Below are 19,811 nucleotides of genomic sequence, written 5' to 3'. Positions count from 1 at the left end.
GTTTACCTTCCACAGTAGTTCACACTCTCTCTCTTCCAGCGCTTTCTTGTGTCTGAGGACGAGGGCCTTCACCTCGGTCTGCACCACCTTAGCCTTGATCTCCACCTGCTCCGCCATGGCCTGGACCTTCTCCATGCTCAGCTGGAGGAGGGGGAAACAACACTGTGATGTGACCTGACTTGTATAAAAAAAGGGGACATTTGTGTCGGGATGAGCTGGAACAGAATGACACATTGTAAGCTCCGACTCCACAGCAGGAGAGCAGCCTGGCCTCTGTTATTGCTCACCAGGGTTAGAGATGACACTCGCAAACAGGATGAAGGGAATTATTAAAGGAAGCATTAAAAGAAAGGCTTGGAGGTGAACGCCCAAACATCTGCTCAAATACTTCTCACCCTTTTTAAACTATTTGGAAGAGAAAAGGAAATAGTAATTTAGCACAAATACCAACTTCCATGATTACAAATGATTATAAATGTAAGCAACCTCAACAAGCGCAGAGAGTGGTGCAAGAAGATGTGTGACTGAAAAATTAAATATTGCTTTTTTCCCCAACTTCTAAACCCAATATATGGGCCCGCACTTATCTGGCTGCTCCTTTTGGCGTTTGGTGGGAGGTCAGTGGGGTGAGCCAGACCTCACAGGAACAAAAGAGGAGGTGGGACAAGGCTCCCTTTGTGATATCGGCCGCAGGGCTCAAAGGTCAGCTAAACCTTACAGGTCGCGATCTGCAACCTCTGTCTTAGGACGCATATCAGCCACCCCTCCCCACTGCCAGAACAAAGCCCAGCAGTGGGGTATTTTTCTCTCTACAGGGACAACTAAATTAAGCTTCCTGAGGGAGGGATATCCAGTGATAGCCACCACTGGTTGTGTAGACTGAATTTTCCAATTGGAATATGCCCCACAATTGCACACACTATTTTGTCAACTTTTATGCGACTTCATGTAGTCTCCCTTTCAGTCCTTTGGCCATATTCCCAACAGAGCACAGATTGCTGCACAAAGAGGGTCAAACTGACCAATCAGGCTGCAGAGGGTCAGCGCTCTGGCCAACCAGGGGGAGTTCACAAGACCAGGGTGAGGGGTCAGGAGAGATAATGGAGGTGGAGTGGGCGGAAATTTCCTACCTCAGGGGAGAGGAGCGTGTGTTGTGTGTTTACATATCTGGCGTCAGCATTTACTCCTGCAGTGACCTCAGACAAAATGGACAAGCAAATAGTAAGCAGCAGTGGAGCAACATATTGCCAGATGGCAGGCTGGCTTTCTTAAAGCTCAGCTGCTAGTTTGGCTCCTTGGGGCTTTTCACAATGACACGACCCCCCCCCCCCCCCCCCCCCAAAAAAAAATCCTGCCCATGCTGGCCAAGCGTGGTTGGTCTCTGCGACATTGCTACACATGCTACACGCTCTGACATGGAACGGAGAGAGGATCCTGGTTGCGATGTCGTTTCGAAATTTGGAGTGAGGTCATATTCATACATGCAAGTGAAGTGAGTCACACGGAGGTCACGCTTAGATAGGGAGTGGTGAGGCATGAGATTTGCTCAGGAAATAGTACATGCTTGCCTGTCATGTGACCTGAGATAGTATTTCATGTTTGCACACCAATGTCCTAGCAAGGTCAGAAGTGTGTGAGTGTGTGTAGTAACAGGCTGATAAGGAAGGTAGCTTTAAATATCACAGTTCCACTGAATGGAAACAGGTAATTACTGCTTACTTTCAAATTTCATATTACTTTCCAAAGAAGCACATCTACACTGTAAAACAGCCACACATATGGCTTTTATTACCTCCGCCAAGTAGGTTATCTTCTAAAGGGCCACTATTACCAGGATTTTTCAAAATGGACAATCCGGTATGAATTAAATCTCCAAGAAAAGGAGTCACATTTTTCAAGTTATCTGAATTTTGACGTGATAATGCATACATTTCTGGCCCACATTAGGATAAAGGCCTCTCAATGATATTCTCTCATTTGAAAGGTATGTATAGTAGAAATATAAGAGGCATCGGTCTGATTATGATATTATCAGCCATCGGTCCCTTGAAGTTATTGAAAAAAATCTACGCCATCCAATCACGGTTATATTTACATTTTTCAGTGATCACACTTAAATTAAGACACCTGCTGTAGAGGAGCACATTAGGATATTTTAGCCATCAAGCAACAGAGTGAGACACACACTTCCTTGTGTGTGTCACACAGTATTGCCTACTAGAAATGATTAGTGAGCTAAAATGTTTTTTTCACAGCACTGTTTTTTGGCATATTAAATAAACCCTGTTTTAGCTTTTAAGGGCACGCCATTGTAATAAACTAGCCACACATTCGACAGTAGTCAGGTCATTTTAGTAAGGTACATTAACGTTCATCTCATGATTTGTGCTACGTTAATTATACCTTATCTCGGGTCTTTCGCTCCATTCTGGGTGTCTCCCGAGTTTCTCCGAAGATGTGTTGTTATGGTATGCGAGTGCTGCGTCACGGTGTTTAACTTGCCGGTTAGCCTGAAATACGCCCACACTTTCCACATATAATGTCTGTTTTTTTAATTTTGGTTTCCTCCTTTCGTTGTCACTCGCTGTCGTTTTCTCTCACCTCTTCAATCTTCCAGCTCCTTCAACAAAGCAGCCACTTCCTTCTTCCTCTGTGTGGGTGACGCAAGCGCGTTGGTGACATAAGCGATTTCTCGGGGCCAAAAATTATTTTTTTGTAATCAAGGTACTAAAATGACTCAAGGAATTGTTTCCCCCATACACTACCGTACATTCAGTATTACTTCTCTTAAGTATACCTGATATCTTAATTGACCCAATAATATTACTGTTATCTGATTGAAGAGTTTTTATGGTGCTATCATTTATGTTTAGAGTTGTTTCTACATTTATATTCTTTAGCCTTCCTGTGCTGTGGGTTGTTTCAGAGATAAATGTTTTTACAATTCTAGTCTACGTAGCTGGAAGATTGACAATAAAGCCATAGTAATCCGCTCATTTGCAACATTTAAATACTTTCTAGTACCTTCTTTACACTGGTATGTTTCTCTCTGTATTATGCAGCCCCCTGTCTAAGCTACAATTACCTAATGAAGAGAAGCAGTAAGTGTCTGTGAGACGTGAGCGTAAGTAAAAGGGGTGCGGGTGTATGTGAACAAGGGGTGGGCAAAGTATTCCACTTCTTTCAAAAGAGCAGGGAATTTTTTTTCTTTCTCTTGAAATCCTTTAAATACCTCATCTACCCTCCCCCATTCGCCTCACCACGCACACTCCCCTTTGACCTTCATCCCCGCCCCCGCTAGACCTCACCCTGTGCAACCCCACCCTCTTAAGACCAGCTGGACAACTTTGACGCAGTTAAAAATAAAAACAAAAAAAGCCTGGGACTGGTCACTTGTGCACAGATTCATGTTGGTCTCCTAACAGCAGCTTCTTTACAAAGATGACTGAGGAATTGGAAGGAGGTTTGACCGTCGTATAGATTGCGGTTTCATCGGGCCAAGCACAAGAATGCTTTGTAGCACTTAAATCAGTTTGACCCGTTTGTTACAAGACGATTCTCTTTTCATGCCCTGTCCAGTGCTATTACATACATCATGCACCATGAAATGACTCCCTGGACACCTCACTATTCACACCGAATTCAACTTGGGCAGACCCTGTGAATGCATCTTTCCTGCTATCCATCTCACCTGCACGGCCTGTCGTCCTTTCTGTGCGTCTGCCAGCAGCTGGATGGTGACGGACCTGCAGTCCTGTACGGCATCCTGGAGGTAAACAAAGGTATGGCCCATGTGACGGCCCATGCTGCACTCCCTGCAGATGGGCACGGAGCAGCTCTCGCAGAAGAACAGGAAAACCTGTGGGGGAAGGAGGTTTTGAATCACCATTTCTTAATGAGCAGCATTGCAGACATGATTCTATGCTTCTGCTATTACAGGATTCAAAGCAGTGCCCTATTTGAAGTTTTTTCACAACTAACTCTTCTGGTCCTGAACCACTGCACACAAAAAGGTGAAATTTGTCAAAACATTCATAACTTCAGGCCGTTTAGTCAAAACTTGTCAAAAATTTGGTACACGCGTTTAGGGGATTGACAAGCACATGTCTGTAAAATTTGGGCAAGATTGGTTGGAAAAACATGGCCGCCATCAAGCAAAATGTCTTTGCAAGGGCACGGGCAGGACTTGGCAACTAGAGTGGTGCGTTTTTTTCTTCTTGTTTGTTTGGTTTTCTTAAATGTTAACTTAAATAGAACATGGTGTGATAGTGCTCTCTACAGGGGGAATAAAATGAGTGCTGCAGCTATGAATCCAGCAGCTATGAATCCAGAGGGCACTGTCTCACAAGTTCGTTCATTCAATATTTTCCAGTGGGAAGATGCTTTGACAACAAGTGATGTGTAACTGCACGTTTTGTAAGTACAATACTGTATACTGTATGCCTGTAGTTGTTTCCTAATAAGGGTGTGACAAGATTGAAAATGTTCAGAAAAAAAATTACGTTCAGAAAAAAAAATCTTAATTAATAAATGACATAATAAATGGAAAAATTAACTAAATGGACTAAATGATGCTAGCCTTATTATATTGCCATGTGCATTAGGGGTGGGAATCTCCGGCCACCTCATGATTCGATTACGATTTAGAAGCCTGTGATGCGATGATAAAACGATTATCGATGCATCTTTTTTTTGTGATCAACAGTTAGTCAATTTTTTAATATGTGATTTTTTTTCTATTTATAATTTCTTTTTATTCACTGTGTACTACTAAAACAAAGCAAATTAGTAATGATCCACTATTAAAATAAACATGAAACAGATACATTTACTTTACCATTATCTTAATTGGAAGATTACATCTAGCAACATACAGCAGGAAAAGTAAATTGTGCCAGTAGCAGCATGTATAAAATGAACACAAACTTCAGCATATTCTGAATAACCAACATAAAAAAATCTGCCTTAGGTGCACCACCATAAACTGTCCGGGCGGCACTTCCGCTTTCCTTCTTTTTGCGCCGTTTTTTTGGTCCATCAGCATCGATTGACATTTATGAATCGATTAATAAGCGTCAATGTCCGCATCGTAATGCATCCAAGAATCGATTTTTTCCCCAGCCCTAACGTACATGCATGTCTGTTTTCCTCGTCTCTCGCCTCCAAACAGAGCAAGAGGATTCACTCTGTGCATTGGTTCCAGCAACCTGGCACATTTGTTCCATAGAAAAATGGCATGAACGGAGTGAACCCTTTTGTCAGTCATATAATCTCTTTGTCTCGGTGGGTGGAGGCGGGCCCGCTAGTATACACACACAGAGTGCAGAAGAGAGAAATGTAGCAGATATTAAATTAGATTGTAATGTATTTTTTCATTACTTTTCTTAAAAGTAATGCTAAAATCTCATCTTGTCCTGTTGTTGTAGACCCAATCTCGTGTATCGTCTCATGAAGTCAGTGTCACGTGACACCTAGTTCCTAACGTGTAAAACTGGATTTAAAATATGAGAACAGTAGAAACACTAGAACACTAGAAAGAAATGCATTCTGAAATACACAATGTGCCTTGTGTAAACCAGCATTTTGTTAATGTTCTGGTAAAACAAGCATAGTCGGTTTGTTTGCTTTGAAATAAGATATGAAAATTTTTTTTTAAAGAAATGAGTAGCTCTTGACCATTTTCATTTTGTAAAAGCAGCTCCCACAAGAAAAAATGTTTGAGACCCCTGGTTTAGAGCATAGACATACTGTAGATAGACGCTACATTGAGCGCTGAGTTGTACGTCAACATCACAGCCATATTGGATGGGTCAAGCCTGCGCTGTGAATGAATGCAAGTAAATGTACTTACTTTCATAAAGTGCCTTTCTACAAAGAAATTGAAGTTAATTCGTCTTGTTTACACACACACACACACACACACTCTAATATACTCAGTTAGGCACCAAAAACAATGTGATTGTTTTTGTACACTGTATATTAGTGTGTGTGTGTGTGTGTGAATTTATCAACAGGAAGAATTAACTTAAATTCATTTCTAGAAAGGCGCTTTATGAAAGTAAGTACATTGACTTGTATTAATTTACAGTGCAGCCTTGACCCATCCAACACAACGTTGACGTATCGCAGGAGTGGACAAACCCACTTGATGCGGTGTCTATCTATGTCTATGGTTTATAATATCAAAAATAGGCATTTTTAGGCCTTTTTATGTGTGTGTCCACTATTTCTGCTTTGTTTTTTTGCCATTCGCCAATAGCGGGGGATCTCTTGTAATTGCCCATAAGTCATTGAACATTTGTCTAATGATTATAAAAGCATGTCTTTTCCAAAGCATTTTGAACACAAGCCATAGGTGGCACGACAAATGTCATGCAATATCAACAGATCTATGTGTGCATCTGCTTGAGTGTAGTACTCATCACTCCAATATACACCTAATCAATGAGAAAGGACCGTGAATGACAAATTTGAAGCGATCCATATGCAGGACTGACCTGGGGGGGCTCGTAAAAAAAACCTCAACAGCAGATGGATGAATGGCAATCAAAGCTTGATCAATAAATCATGGAAAGCATCATAGTTTTCTCAGGTGAACATATGCACATACCGTCATGACTTAAAAACACCAAAGCAGCACATTTGATTAAAAAAGTGGTCATGTCCCTTGAGAAAATGCCATTTAACCTTCTGTTGCCAAAACCTAAGCTATGCTTCAAAGCTCACGTCTAAATGCTGATTGGTTGTAATGAAAGGCTAATTAAGTATGCGCTGACCATCATATCCCAAAGAGACGCAAGATCAATGGGCTCCAATAGCAGAAGCCCTGAGTGGATGGGGAGGGGCGTGCAATCAATCCATCAATAACAACCAGTTCCCCCCAGGGAGCTGCATAATCTAATGAGACACACACACTTTTGTCCGACTTCCTCTTTCTTTCTACCTTTTTTTATGTGCTTTTCCTCCTGCTGCAGTTGTGCCCCAGCTCCATCACTCAAAATGCCCTCTTCTTCCCTCGCCCCTTCTTTTCCCAATCCACCCTCCTCCCATCCTTTGGCATCTCCAAAATTCCAAAGGGCTACCACACACAAAAGAAAGGAATGCAGGAGGTGGGCGTGGAAAGCGGAGGCTGGACTATGGCGGATGCAGGAGCAAGCTCAATTTGAACACATGGATAATCAGATTTAGCAAAGTGAGGCACAAAGTCAGACTGACTAGTGAAATACATAAAAGGTTTAATGTGTAAATAGGCAAATAAATACAAAAAAAGGTTATATTGAATATACAGTATACTATAGAGCTGCAACAAGCAATCAATGAAACAACGATTAATCGCTTATCCAATTAATCAACAACTGTTTTGGTATTTGATTAATTGTTTTTTTGCTTTAACAATGTAAATATCCTCTTTCAGCCTCTCAAATGTGAATCTTTTTTTCATTTCCTTAGTCATCCATAAAAGCAGACATATTCTATTATTATATCATTATTATTATCATTATTATATCATTATTATTATTATCATATTATCTTTGTGTTTTAGGCAAAACAAGATACTCACACATTTTTTCCTCTTTTCTGATATATCGCGGACCAAACCAATAACCATTTGTGTCTAGTTTATTTGGTCCATCTAGGCCGTAACCGATTACTCGATTAATGGAAACAAGCTTCAGATGAATCGACTAATAAAATAAGTTAGTTGAAGCCCTAAGATAAGTACATCGTTTAATGTGCTGACAACAAAATCACACAAAAAGCTTTCTATTATTTTTGATTTATTGAGGGTGTCTTGCTGTCCACCTGTTGTCTATTCCATTTGCACAACAGCATGGGACATTGATTGTCAATCTGTGTTGCTTCCTAAGTGGACAGTTTGATTTCACAGAAGTGTGACTAACTTGGAGTTACATTGTGTTGTTTAAGTGTTCCCTTTATTTTTTGAGCAGTGTATAATGATGACAACAAAAATAGCTCATTTTTGGCAGTACAATGCCACGGCTATCGATGGAAGAACTTTTGGTTATCAAGAAAACCATATATATTATATTTGTCCAAACGAATGTACCTTTTGTTGTACCAGGCATTAAAATGAACAAGAAACTGAAGGAAAAACTGCGCGTCTCATTTTTTTCCATGACTGTATATCTGGGAACATTTTGTTTGATTTGTGTATCCTTTAAATCAGTCAGTTGTATCCATCATCTATTATGCATTTATTCATTGTCAGTTTTTACTCTTGTATTTATTTATTCTGATATACTCTGCATTTATTTGTTTTATTTTTGTCACTGTACAATTACAAAGTCATTATTTTTGCCGTATTAGAAAATGGTAAAATGGTTAAGATTAAATTAACAAACTCTGTAATCTGTAATTACTGAGACATGGAGAAGGGCTCATTCTTACTCCTTTTCGTAACTGTAAACATTGGCTGTACTTTAGTATAACTTTAGTATGCATGTTTCAAAAGAACTAAACCATTACCATTTCATGTTATCTAATTAGATGCAAGACATAAATGGGATTTCTTCTGCGTACGGTGAACAGTTCAAGGGTCCTACAGGTAAAGAAGTCCGTCATGCACGCGAGTTTCCAGATTACTTATCACGCAGGCCTCTTGGAACTCTGCTCAACACTATTGACGCACACAGGATACATCGGCTATTCCCACAAGGTATTCAAGAGCGTCTTTGTAGTTATCTGCTGCTCTCTTCAAACAGTCATTAGCAACCTCTAATTATCTTGCTTTAATTTAACATACAACATTTATACAACTTTGAGCAGTAGGCACCGACTGGAAACCAGCCTCAAATAACATCACAGACTGAAATTCATTGCATTTGCGTGGTGTTTTTCTGCTACAGGATGGGGGCTGGCCTCAACATGCCACCACCACACGCTATTTCACTCTCGGCAGAAGGCCTCAGCCACATGGGAGGGGGGGACGCTTGTGAGTTATTGGATTTCATTAGTGTGCCGGATGTTACGCTCTCGTTCCCTCTCTGCCCATTAATCTCTCACGTTACCAATTTACACTAAGACACACCCATATGTAAGGACAGTAAAACCTCACAAAGGGTTGGGGACACTTTCATAATTCATTCATATTTTTTGTTAATTCTGCCAATGAATGTACTGACAAAAAAATTACAATTTTATCAATGAAATCTGAAGGATTTTTTGGTTCAAGCTAAATTTAACACATTTAGAGCAAATAAATTATGCATACTAAAAACATTGCTATTAACTTCTTAATTATGCTCATCAGCATGGAAGTGTGTGACACCACATTCAACAAATGTATATATATTTTTTATTATATTACCAGTGTTGTATTCCCGCTATAGTCCATACATTCCCCCCCAATGTGATGCATGACCCTATAGTGAATCACAGCACCTTTAACGACGACTCCTGGCTGCCTTGCTTTACTCTCCCACCCACCCTGCAGGCACTGGAAACTGGGGAAGAGGGCACGAACCCAAACAGCCAGTAATATCCCTCCAAGCAAGCACAGGCGAGTTGAGGGGGAGGGGTGTGCACGGCCTGCAGTAATGTCACACTGCGCTGCCAGAAAAACTGGGCCTGCTTGGAGAACTGGACTTCCAGAGACCTAAACCATTATTTTAACCGGCGGGGTAAGATTTTTTTATCTTGTGCAAACGCTATTTCTCATGTACAATTACACTATTTTATTGAAATATCCCAGTATATATGTACATAATTGTTCTTTCGACAAGAGGATTTAACGGTTTCTCTTTTCCACATACGCACGAATTGGCCTGAGGCTTTTTTTTGTTTAATTTTTAAAAATTTTTTGACGTGTGTCAACAGAAAGACAAAGACAAGAACGTTGAAGTATGGAAGCACACCAACACGTTACAAAACAGACGTTCCCAGAGGCTGATGTCAAATGTATTTGGCAGCTGAAGACAAACACAATTAAGAACTTCCTGTTCTGAACGCAAACCCAAATACAATAATTCTGGCTTTTACGCAAAAAAATTGCTTATTGGCAGAAACTGGTTTGAAAAAATTAACCAGGCAACTGGTTGAGTTTTTAAAAATATGAGAAATATTCATAATGAAATCATTGCTGTCACGCATTGTGCAATGAGGATTTTATGGTTTATATACAGTATTTAACACAATAATGTTACAGTATAAAATAGGACGCAATAAAACCATTGTTAATTTTCTATTATTGTGTTTTCATTGCCACATCAGGGACAGTGGGCCAAACAAGCTCTGTAGGAAATGTATTAGTCTTTTTTCCAAAGCCAAATAAACGTATTTTTGCACTGAGCTGAATAGTCCACAAAAGTGTGTGTAGAAGTGAAACCTATTAATGAGGAATTGAGCATCAAAACAATAATACAGTACAAGCTTACAAGACTACAGATAATAAAGACTTAATTTTCCTCCGCTTATCCGGGTCCGGGTAGCGGGGACAGCAGTCTCAGTAAGGAAGCCCAGCCTTCCCGGTCCCCGGCCACCTCCACCGGGAGGGCACAAAGGCGTTCCCAGGCCAGCTGTGAGACATAATCCTGCCAGTGTGTCCTAGGTCTGCCCCGGGGCCTTCTCTCGGCTGGACATGCCCGGAACACCTCACCAGGGACCCTATCTCTTAGGGTGAGTCCAACTACACTACGGAGGAAACTCATTTCAGCCGTTTGTAGCAATCTCGTTCTTTCGGTCACGACCCAAAGCTCATGACCATAGGTGAGGGTGGGAACATAGATCGATCGGTGAATTGAGAGCTTTGCCTTCCGGCTCAGCTCTCTCTTCACCACGACGGTCCGGTACAGCGACCGCATTACTGCAGACGCTGCGCCAATCCGCCTTTCGACCTCACGCTCCAACCTTCGCTCACTCGTGAACAAGACCCGGAGATACTTGAACTCCTCCACCTGGGGCAGGACCTCATTCCCAACCCAGAGGGAGCAATCCACCCTTTTCCGACTGAGAACCATGGCCTCAGATTTGGAGGTAAATCATTGTAAATCATTTTTGCTAAAATACATTTTTGCATTTTTGGGAGCACTTTACATGTATAATTGGTGCCCTAACACAGCACAATAACGTATTGTGTTAAAAAGACATGGGCCCCATTTGGCCTCATCCCCCCCCCACCATTGCATGCTCACACAGTTCTACCGTTCCCTCTTTCTCTTTCTTCGCCCTCATTCCTATCTCGTTCCCTCTGGCCCTGGCTGGGGCCACCGCCCTCTCGTGGCCACCTCCTGTTGGCCCGTTGCCATCAACACAAGGCGCATTCAGACATGCCCGTCGATGTTTTGAAACCCTGCCAGATATGAGGTTGCTCAAGGAGGGGGGCGGTGGCTCCGAGGTGGCCTTTCCATTGGACGGGCCCCAGAGCGGAGAAGGAAAACAAACCTCCGTCAGCTGGCCTCCTTAGCCTGCCAGCATGTGACTGACTGCAGCGTGCTACATACAGTATAGGAGGGGCAAAGAAAGGCGGGGGATGCCGCGATGCTGTGCAAGGATACTGTAGAGTCCAATTCAGGAAGAGCACAGGTCGTGGGTCCAGATGCGTATACGTTATAAACAAACACGTGCACACAGCAGGTGCGTTGGCTTGTCAGACTAAAGTACGTGACCGCAACAGGAAGTGCTCTCACTTCCTGTGGGTTAATGAGACAATAGTAGTTTTTGCTTTTGTTTACTTATTTTGCAATATTGACTTTACTTTGCTCAGGCAATTGTAATACATGCAATAAAAAATGAATAATTTTACAGTTTTGTTGATACTTGTCACAAGATCTCGCGAGATTAAAACGTGACCAAATTTCTCCTTCAGAAAAAACTACCTCTCAATCGCTAGACCCCAGACAATAACTAAATTAATTCATCACACAATAAATGAAAATTAACTTGATAACTTTGTCGGCCTCAATATATTGCCATGTGCATGCGTGTCTGTTTTCCTCATCCCCCCTGCCTCCAAACAGGTAGGAAGAGTCTCTACAGTCTCATAGTCTTGGTGGGTGGAGGCGGGGCCAGTAGCATACACACAGAGTGCAGAAGAGTTTAACATAGTAGAAATTATATTAGTAGATTGCAATATATTGTCACATATTTTTTCATTGTACTTTTCTTAAAAGCAATGTAAAAATGTTGTCGTCTCGTTCTTGTAGGCCCAATGTCGTGTATCGTCTCATCTTAGAGTGTCGTGTGACACCCCTAGTTGATATTGTTACATTGTCTTACATTTTTGTATATTGTTAAACTGTTCACAAATAAGTATGTTCACAATTTTTCCCCTAAAAATCTTTGTGTGTTGTTGTGACTATAATCAATGGTAAAAATCACAAAATCATTCAAGGATCTTGAAAATGTTCATGTATATAGTATCTTTATCGACAACACTGACCCTGTACTATTATTTTCTTGGTATTGGATTGATACTAAACTTTGCAGTATAGCCCAACTGCCTACCATCCTGGATGTTGCACTCAACACGCCCTAAATGGTGAGTGTGCAGCGATGGACCCCAACCACTCTCAATAGTTGCCATCTTGGCTACATAGCACAAGTGGAGTCTTTTTCAGGCTGGTTCTGGGGAATAAATAGTGTTTTATATTCAAGCCAATAGAGTCACTTTACAAGTTTAATCCATGACTTCAATCACAACCCAACAGTGTTTTCTCCGGAAGAATTTTGCTGAAAACAAGTGCACTTGCAAAAATCATGTCAGTTCCACACTTTTAAGTCAAACGTGTTGATAATACAATCTCAGTCAAACGATGGCCTGTTAAAAAAAACATTTATGCCCAAACTCCTAAGCGCTGGATGTTCAGCATTTAGAGGGAGTCCACTGAAATCGTGATAAACACCCTCACTTTCTGTCTATTAAATTTATAAAAGGGCCAAAGCACTCACATCAAAAGCCAGGACACACACGCTCATGCCCGGCTACATGAAACACGCTCACGTCGCACAGGAAACAAGGCAACGCCGCCTAATTACTGACCACATGTTCTGCATTAGAACCCTGGAAGTCACAACTTCATAATCTTCAACTCTGCCGGGCTTTTTGTGAACTCGCACAAAAAAAAGTCCTATTCACAGGGTAACTACCTGCAGATGGCAGAGGTTATTGGGAACGAAAAAGCCACCGCCGCCACACACTCACAGCACCACTTCCAGGCGTGATGAAACCAAATATCGGCAGCTGACTAAGGGGCTGTTTATACAAGATCGTTTCTAAGTAAAATGGATAAAAACGGTGTTGTTTTGGCTGCTCATTTATAGGACAACAGCGTTTTTGAGAGCAAAAAGGTAAAAAAATTGCTGGTGTAAGCATTCCCACGTAATGACCGAAAGACAAGTACAAAATGTCCTGTTTTTACTAAATTGTTCTTGTGTTAACAAGACTTTCTTGCAGTCATGTGAAAATATTTGCACACCCCATGGGGCATCCATGTCATTTGAGGCGCCGAGTACTGGTTGTGCTCAAAATGCTTTGGGAAAACATGGTACAGATTATCCTCAAACTTTTATATTCATTAGACCAGTGCTTCTCGACTTGTTTGGCTGCGGGACCCTCCATCACCCCTCAATGTCAAGCGGCCACCCAAATGGCAGACATTTTTCCAACTAAAACTTTAATATTTTAGGTTTAAACGGTCTCTTTGCAACAATTACGCAGCTGCCTTTCTAATGTGGCAAGCAGCTCAGAAACAACACATTTTTATCCACAAATTCAAATAATTATTGTTGTTAATTTTGTGGTGTATTTGTCAGAAAAATAATAGCACAGGCAACACAATAGGGGCGCATGTTGGGCCAAATTGTTATCCTTTTGTGTGCGGCGGTTCCGGAGTACAAGAGTTAGCTTACACAAATAAATACATACAGACCTGGAAAAATTTGGACACGACGTATAACCTCTATTGTGTCACGAGACAAAAGGCGGGCTAGAGTAGACAAAATACTCCACGTGAGAGAGAGCAAACGAGGAGGCAAAAACTCAAGTTTCAAAGTCTTCCTCTTGCATTGGATCGGAATGTGTGTTGGCTAAAGTTTCCTTCCTTCCAAGTATCAGATGTGCAGAAAATGACACAAAAGCGTCAATGGCTTTACACAATTTGGTTTGACAGACTTAAGACTCGATACACTTGTCACACCTGTGCCTAATGAGGCTATTTGGTGTGTTTGTGGGAGCCAATGCATAAGCACAACTGGGCGCATTGTCATGGTGACGAGCGTTTAATCTACGGCAAAGGAGTGACAGAGGGATTATCATATCATTAGCGGCTTCTCCGATGGAGCGCCGCGTGGATTTGGGCGTCGGAGGGCGACATCGCAGCAAGCCCAGGGCACTCCTTTGGCGTAATCCCATTTTCCATTTCAATTTACACGCACACACACACACACACACACACACACACACGCAAACACGCGAGCAAGCAAGCAAGCAAGCAACGGACTCACTTGGCCTGCTGACACCACAAATGAGCAACAGCACATTTGAATTATTTTTCAATCTTGCAGCCACTCTTTTTACTTCTCAATTTGACACTGGTTTTAATAATCAGCAGAAAAAGTAAACCACTAAGTCATGTTTTATTCCATTAAGCCCGCTCACGTGCACACTAAAAATCGTCTCTATCAGATTTCTGGAGTTCTATTATTCAAGCGGTCATGTAAAGAGCTGATCTGCTATATTGGATAAACATGCCTAGATTCATCCCCAACACGCCAGTATCTTAGCACAGCAATACTGTTATTCTGTTGAAACTTGCTGAAAATGGATGTGACGGCTAATGCTAAAGACAGTGGGCGTCAGTGTAGATCTAGGATTTGAATTGTCGGATTACTCCTGGTTATCTGATTTTTATAGTGACACAAACATGCTCTTCGTGTTTTAACAAGTGTCTGTCATGAACTGTCCTTCAAAACACGTATTTACACTTCAGACATACCTCCCTTATTTACATGGGAGGTGTCCAAACTAGGGCGATTTGCAGCCACACACTCGTTTTTTTATTGGCCCACAACAAGAAATTAAATTAAAAGAAAAAAAAACAAAAACACAACCAAAACAGCAAAAAAAAAAAAAAAACACCAAAAAGATGGGTGTTAATAATAATATGCTTTGTAACACAAAGTTTTGTCTTTACTTATAAAATGTTTTCTTTCAGCTTTTGTACAAAATAAAATGTATCAAAATGGCCCACACATCCTTTGACTTTCACATTTGTGGCCCTCTATGGAAAATGGTAGAACATCCTTGTTTTAAAGATTTTATTTTAATAAAGCAAACATTCAAAAAGATTTGATTTTTTTATTTGATGCAAATCTTTTTTTTTTTGTATGGGTGGGTCAAGCACACAAATAAACTCAACCTCAAAGCCTGGTCCCTGAGTAAATGAATCGATTGTCCCACGGACAAGCACATACACAGGAAAAAAAATATTCTGTGATTCATAGCCCGGAAAAAGTGCAAAGCAACCGTAAAAACTATTTTGCTGTGACCCATTTTTGCACACACATCAAAGAGGGGCTCCCCCCCATCCCAAAGAGGCCCTCACACTCATAAGACAAGCGAAACAATAGTGTTGGAAATAGTAGTTTGTAGCTCTTTGTGAAACAATGCGAGCATTGAGGCTAGCGAGCTAACCAGCGATAATGCTGGGGGCCAAAGACAGTGACGAGTTATGACGAACAAGCGGGCTGCAAAACTTGCAATTTAGCATCAAATGTGGAGACTGCTGACGTCACAGCATGGCTGCCATTGCCACTAAACGCCAAAGAGACAGCGTCAGAATGCTATGATGGATGTGGAGCCGTGTGACTGACACACAATGCTGCTCGCAGGTAGGAGAAAGACTGACCTTCTCTTGTGTCATTCCCTCCCCCAGGGACCACAGTGAGCAAGGGAGGCATGACTGGGAAAAAGAAGCTCTTACTGGAAAACCAAGCCCACCTATTTACCAGCATTTGCAACGAAGGGGGGAGGGTGGCGCAAGCAGGGGAGGATCACTGCAAAGCTAAATTGGTCTCAACAATGTATTGGAAACTGCAGATGGTGGCTGCAAATACTCACCAATGAATCAATCACAAATAATGGATTAGTAGTATGGAAATGATGTCACTATGTGTTGCGATTGGCGAGTCAGAAAAGCAAAATGGCTGCCTCCTAGCTGAAGTGCATTTAAATAATTTACATTTAGGATAACGGCTCCCAAGCTTTTTACACCAAGGACCACCCGACAAATATTTAGCTTAGCAAGTACCACCGTTTTTGCTGCCTGCACTTACCATCCCCCTTTCGCTTCAAAATGTGTGGCTTGTCCTCGCTGGTAATATTGGCAGAGTTAAACATTTAGGTTTCAGCAAAGGGAACTTTTATTTGAAATTCCATTTCAGCAAATCTTTAGCTCATACATTTATATTTGTACAATTATTTCACATCCAGACATGTGGGGAGGGGGGAAAAATGAGCCCCTGCACAAAAAAGGCTGAAAATTTGTGAAAACATTCAGCCTCATTGTGTCGTCTGTGCTATTTTTTTTTTTGACAAATATGCAATTAAACCCTAAAATGTTACCCCACAAGTCGGACTGACTGGAAATTTCTTACACTCTGCGAGGTGTTTTCAGGTCAAAACAAAGCATTTTATCCTTTCATCCACACGGACACTGGGTGCCCTGAAACACTATTTTTCTTCCAGAGTGTGAAAATCTGCAAACGACGGCTTGTCGTTGATGTGCTTTCTGAAAACGATGGCATCACCGCCCCAACGCTGTCACCTGACCATTAGTGACATGCCGGAAAATATCGGAATACTTCGACTGGCGTGTTAACTACTCACTGTAGTTAACATTTTCCTGATATTTTTTTTAGCTTATACTCCAAAATGACTCGCAGAAGTAATTCCACTTCGTCATCGGTCTAGAGAAGCCTTGGAAAGCAGAAGACGGACTTTATGTGCATGCGTTCTTTCTTCTATAGATTTGGTACGTTATGTCTGCTCATATGTTCACAGCGCCACACGTAGGTGTGCCTTATGAATTACACAGTTTTCACCCAGTGATACATTGCCATCTGGATGCGGCTATTTACTAATCTGACAGTGTGGACGCAATTTTTTTTCAACCCGACAAAAAAAAAAAAAATTCCCAAGAACATTTATGTGTGGACAGGGCCTACAAAACACCCACTGTATCTGTGGGCACGGGTGTTCAAACCTTTTCCATCAAGGGCCGCATGCTGAAAAATGAAAAATAAAAAGGATGAGGAGGCATACTACTTTGAGGATATCACTTGTGGATATTCATTGTATGCTAGCATGTCTTCCAAAGTATTTTGAGCACAACCCATAGGAAGTGCCACAAATTTGATTTTACAGTAAAAAAAACCAAAAACAAAAACAAAAAAATAAGCCCATGTTTCTAACATAAGTGTATTTTTATTTTTAAGTACCACTATCTGGCGTCCGTGTACAACCACCAGCGGTCCGCCGCGTTGGGAGAATGTAGACTCCCAATATGAACCACACAGCCTTATGTTATTCATTCAGACCATATGGCTCAACCAAAATGGTTTCCTGCCATTGCAGCCAACTCCACGCATGGATCACATGATCAAGCAAATAACCCTGGCCCCCCTCCCTGACTCTCAACTTGCCAGCAGAGAAATTGTAGGTTGGGATGAGTCAAGTAATCATGCGAGCATGTGTTCTGTAACTTCTAGGGGCCCACCTTCTGCCCTGAATGGGTGGTGTGGTACAGATTAGGCCAACCCTGCATGTGTTTGTGTGTGTGTGTGTCTCCAGCTAAGAGCCACTTTGTCTTGGGGGAACTAGGTGAAGAACCACTCAGCTTCCTTTGAACTTCCAGCCATATGGTGCCGAGTATGCTACATGATATTATTAGTGTGTGTGTGTGTGTGTGTGAGGGGGGGGTTGTAGCTCACCTCATTGTCATGGTGTTGGCAGTAGCTCATGCGATCCTGGAAGAGGGACAGCAGTGCAAAGTTGTTCTGCAGGGACTGAGCGAGGGAGACCGGCAAGACCGGCTGGGTCGGGTTGCTGTTGACATGGCTCAAGTGGAGGTTCTCCCCTAGCCTCTCGATGAAGTGGTCCTTGGTCAGCCTAACACGTTGATGTGCACGTACGCAGTTGTCACACAGGTACTCCTGGCAGTCTAGGCAGTGGGAGGTGGCCAGGTTCTCCTCATCACAGGAGCTGCACTGAGGCTCTCCCATGAGGTGAGGGTGCAAGAGGCCTCCATGCGTATGATGGAAGCCAGAGGAGCCCAGGCCGACACGATGGTGGTTGTGGTGGTGGCCATTCTTGTTCTGGATCTGCTCCTCTGTGCTCACCACCACGTCCAACAGGTTGCTGAAGAGGAAGTTGGAGGAAGGCAGGGAGTCCACACCGGCCTCGGAGATGGAGACCTTCTGGTCACAAGTGGGGCACCGCAACTTCAGTGGGTCGCCGGGGCTGCGCTGGCCCTCTAGGCACTGCCTGCAGAAGGCGTGGAGGCAGGGAAGGACGTGGAGCCTCCTGCTGGTCTGGCTGGAGGAGGAGGAGGTGTGCGAGGATGATGAGGAGGTGGACGAGCTGGAGGAAATGGGAGCAGAGGAGCCGCACAGCTCCTTGCAGAGGGGGCACGTCTGCAGGTCAGAGTCTGGGAAGGAGGCCATCTGCAGCGTCACCACAAACACGAGGCTCAGTTTACAGTTGAGTTATACATTTGGGGACACGTCCAGCTGATGTGCCGAGTCGGGGAAAAGGTGTTGCTTGAGGTAGATTCATGAGTATAGATATTTGGCGGTATTACATAACTCCTGATGGGATGCAAAACAATGAGGTAGTAACTATCAGGTGGCAGTAAGTCGTTCTCGATCAGTCAGTCAATCCCTGACACCATTGGAACAAAAAAGGAGGCAGTCATGGCTCATAAAAATACAAATCTGGCGTCAAGGTACAGGGAGGTCTGTCTCTTCTCCTCCCCCACCATCACCACAGAGCAGGAAAAGAGTAGAATGTTGCTCGATGCCTTCAGGTTAGTTTTCGCCCCAGTGGTTCACCATCGGTGCCAGGGTTCAGCTGGTCGAACCTCGGACCCCAATGGTGGTCAATAATTCATCAAAGCCACAATCGAGGAGCGGGCATGGCGTGGAAAAACAAATATACAATCTCTTACAGACGAGCGTTTGTAGTTTAATTCACCCGTCGGTCCACCTTGTCAAGAGGCCGCCCCCCAGCGCCCCTTCCGTCCCCACACGGCTGGTTCGCTCTGGGCGTGGAGGAATTTCACGCAGGCTGTTCCTCCGAAGGCATGAGACGCGAGGAAACAACTCGGTCGTCCCCGTGGCTGTTTCCTCTCCGGGAAAGAAGCGTCAACACAGGCAAGACGATAAGAGGTGCCGCGGGCGTCCCGCTCCTAGAGCTGCTCCAGTCCGACTGAGTGGGGGGAGATGGACTCACTTCCGCTGCAGAGACTGGAAGGGGAGGGGGAGGTTAAGCGCATGCGTACAACAGTCACTACCTTAAAGTGTATTCAATGAAAACAAAGTGTGCGTTTCTGCCACAGATAAATGTTTTCTTTTGTAATATAAAATAAAACATACTCTAAACAACAGTCGTTCGTTATATTTCATAGATCTCCTAAAAGTAGTCATATTCTAACAGCACATCAAGCTAATGATTGATGTTAATAACATCTGTAGCCTACATACGGGGATTTAGGTCCCCTTAGGTGTTCAAAGTGTGCCAGGGGCCATTTGTAGCCCGTTCAACTCCATTTTTATTGCCCTCTTGGGAATATACATAC

The 19,811-nt window shown here is 42.7% G+C and overlaps 1 protein-coding gene across 1 annotated transcript in view; it reads right to left on the bottom strand.

Annotated features, from left to right (window-relative positions):
* Positions 1–19,460, bottom strand: part of trim71 (tripartite motif containing 71, E3 ubiquitin protein ligase) — a 34,419-nt gene extending 14,959 nt beyond the window's left edge. Inside the window, exons 1-3 of the mRNA XM_054763370.1 lie at positions 17,947–19,460; positions 3,692–3,859; positions 7–141 (exon numbers count right to left, since the gene is read on the bottom strand). Of these exons, the coding sequence (XP_054619345.1) occupies positions 7–141; positions 3,692–3,859; positions 17,947–18,678 (1,035 nt within the window). The 5' untranslated portion in view covers positions 18,679–19,460. The remainder of the gene's footprint in view (positions 1–6; positions 142–3,691; positions 3,860–17,946) is intronic.
* Positions 19,461–19,811: the final 351 nt, after the last annotated feature.

This window comes from Dunckerocampus dactyliophorus, chromosome 20 (genome assembly GCF_027744805.1).
Source record: "Dunckerocampus dactyliophorus isolate RoL2022-P2 chromosome 20, RoL_Ddac_1.1, whole genome shotgun sequence".
Lineage (NCBI taxonomy): Eukaryota > Metazoa > Chordata > Actinopteri > Syngnathiformes > Syngnathidae > Dunckerocampus > Dunckerocampus dactyliophorus.
The sequence above is the reverse complement of the archived record's forward strand: the minus strand, read 5'-3'. Positions and strand labels throughout refer to the sequence as shown.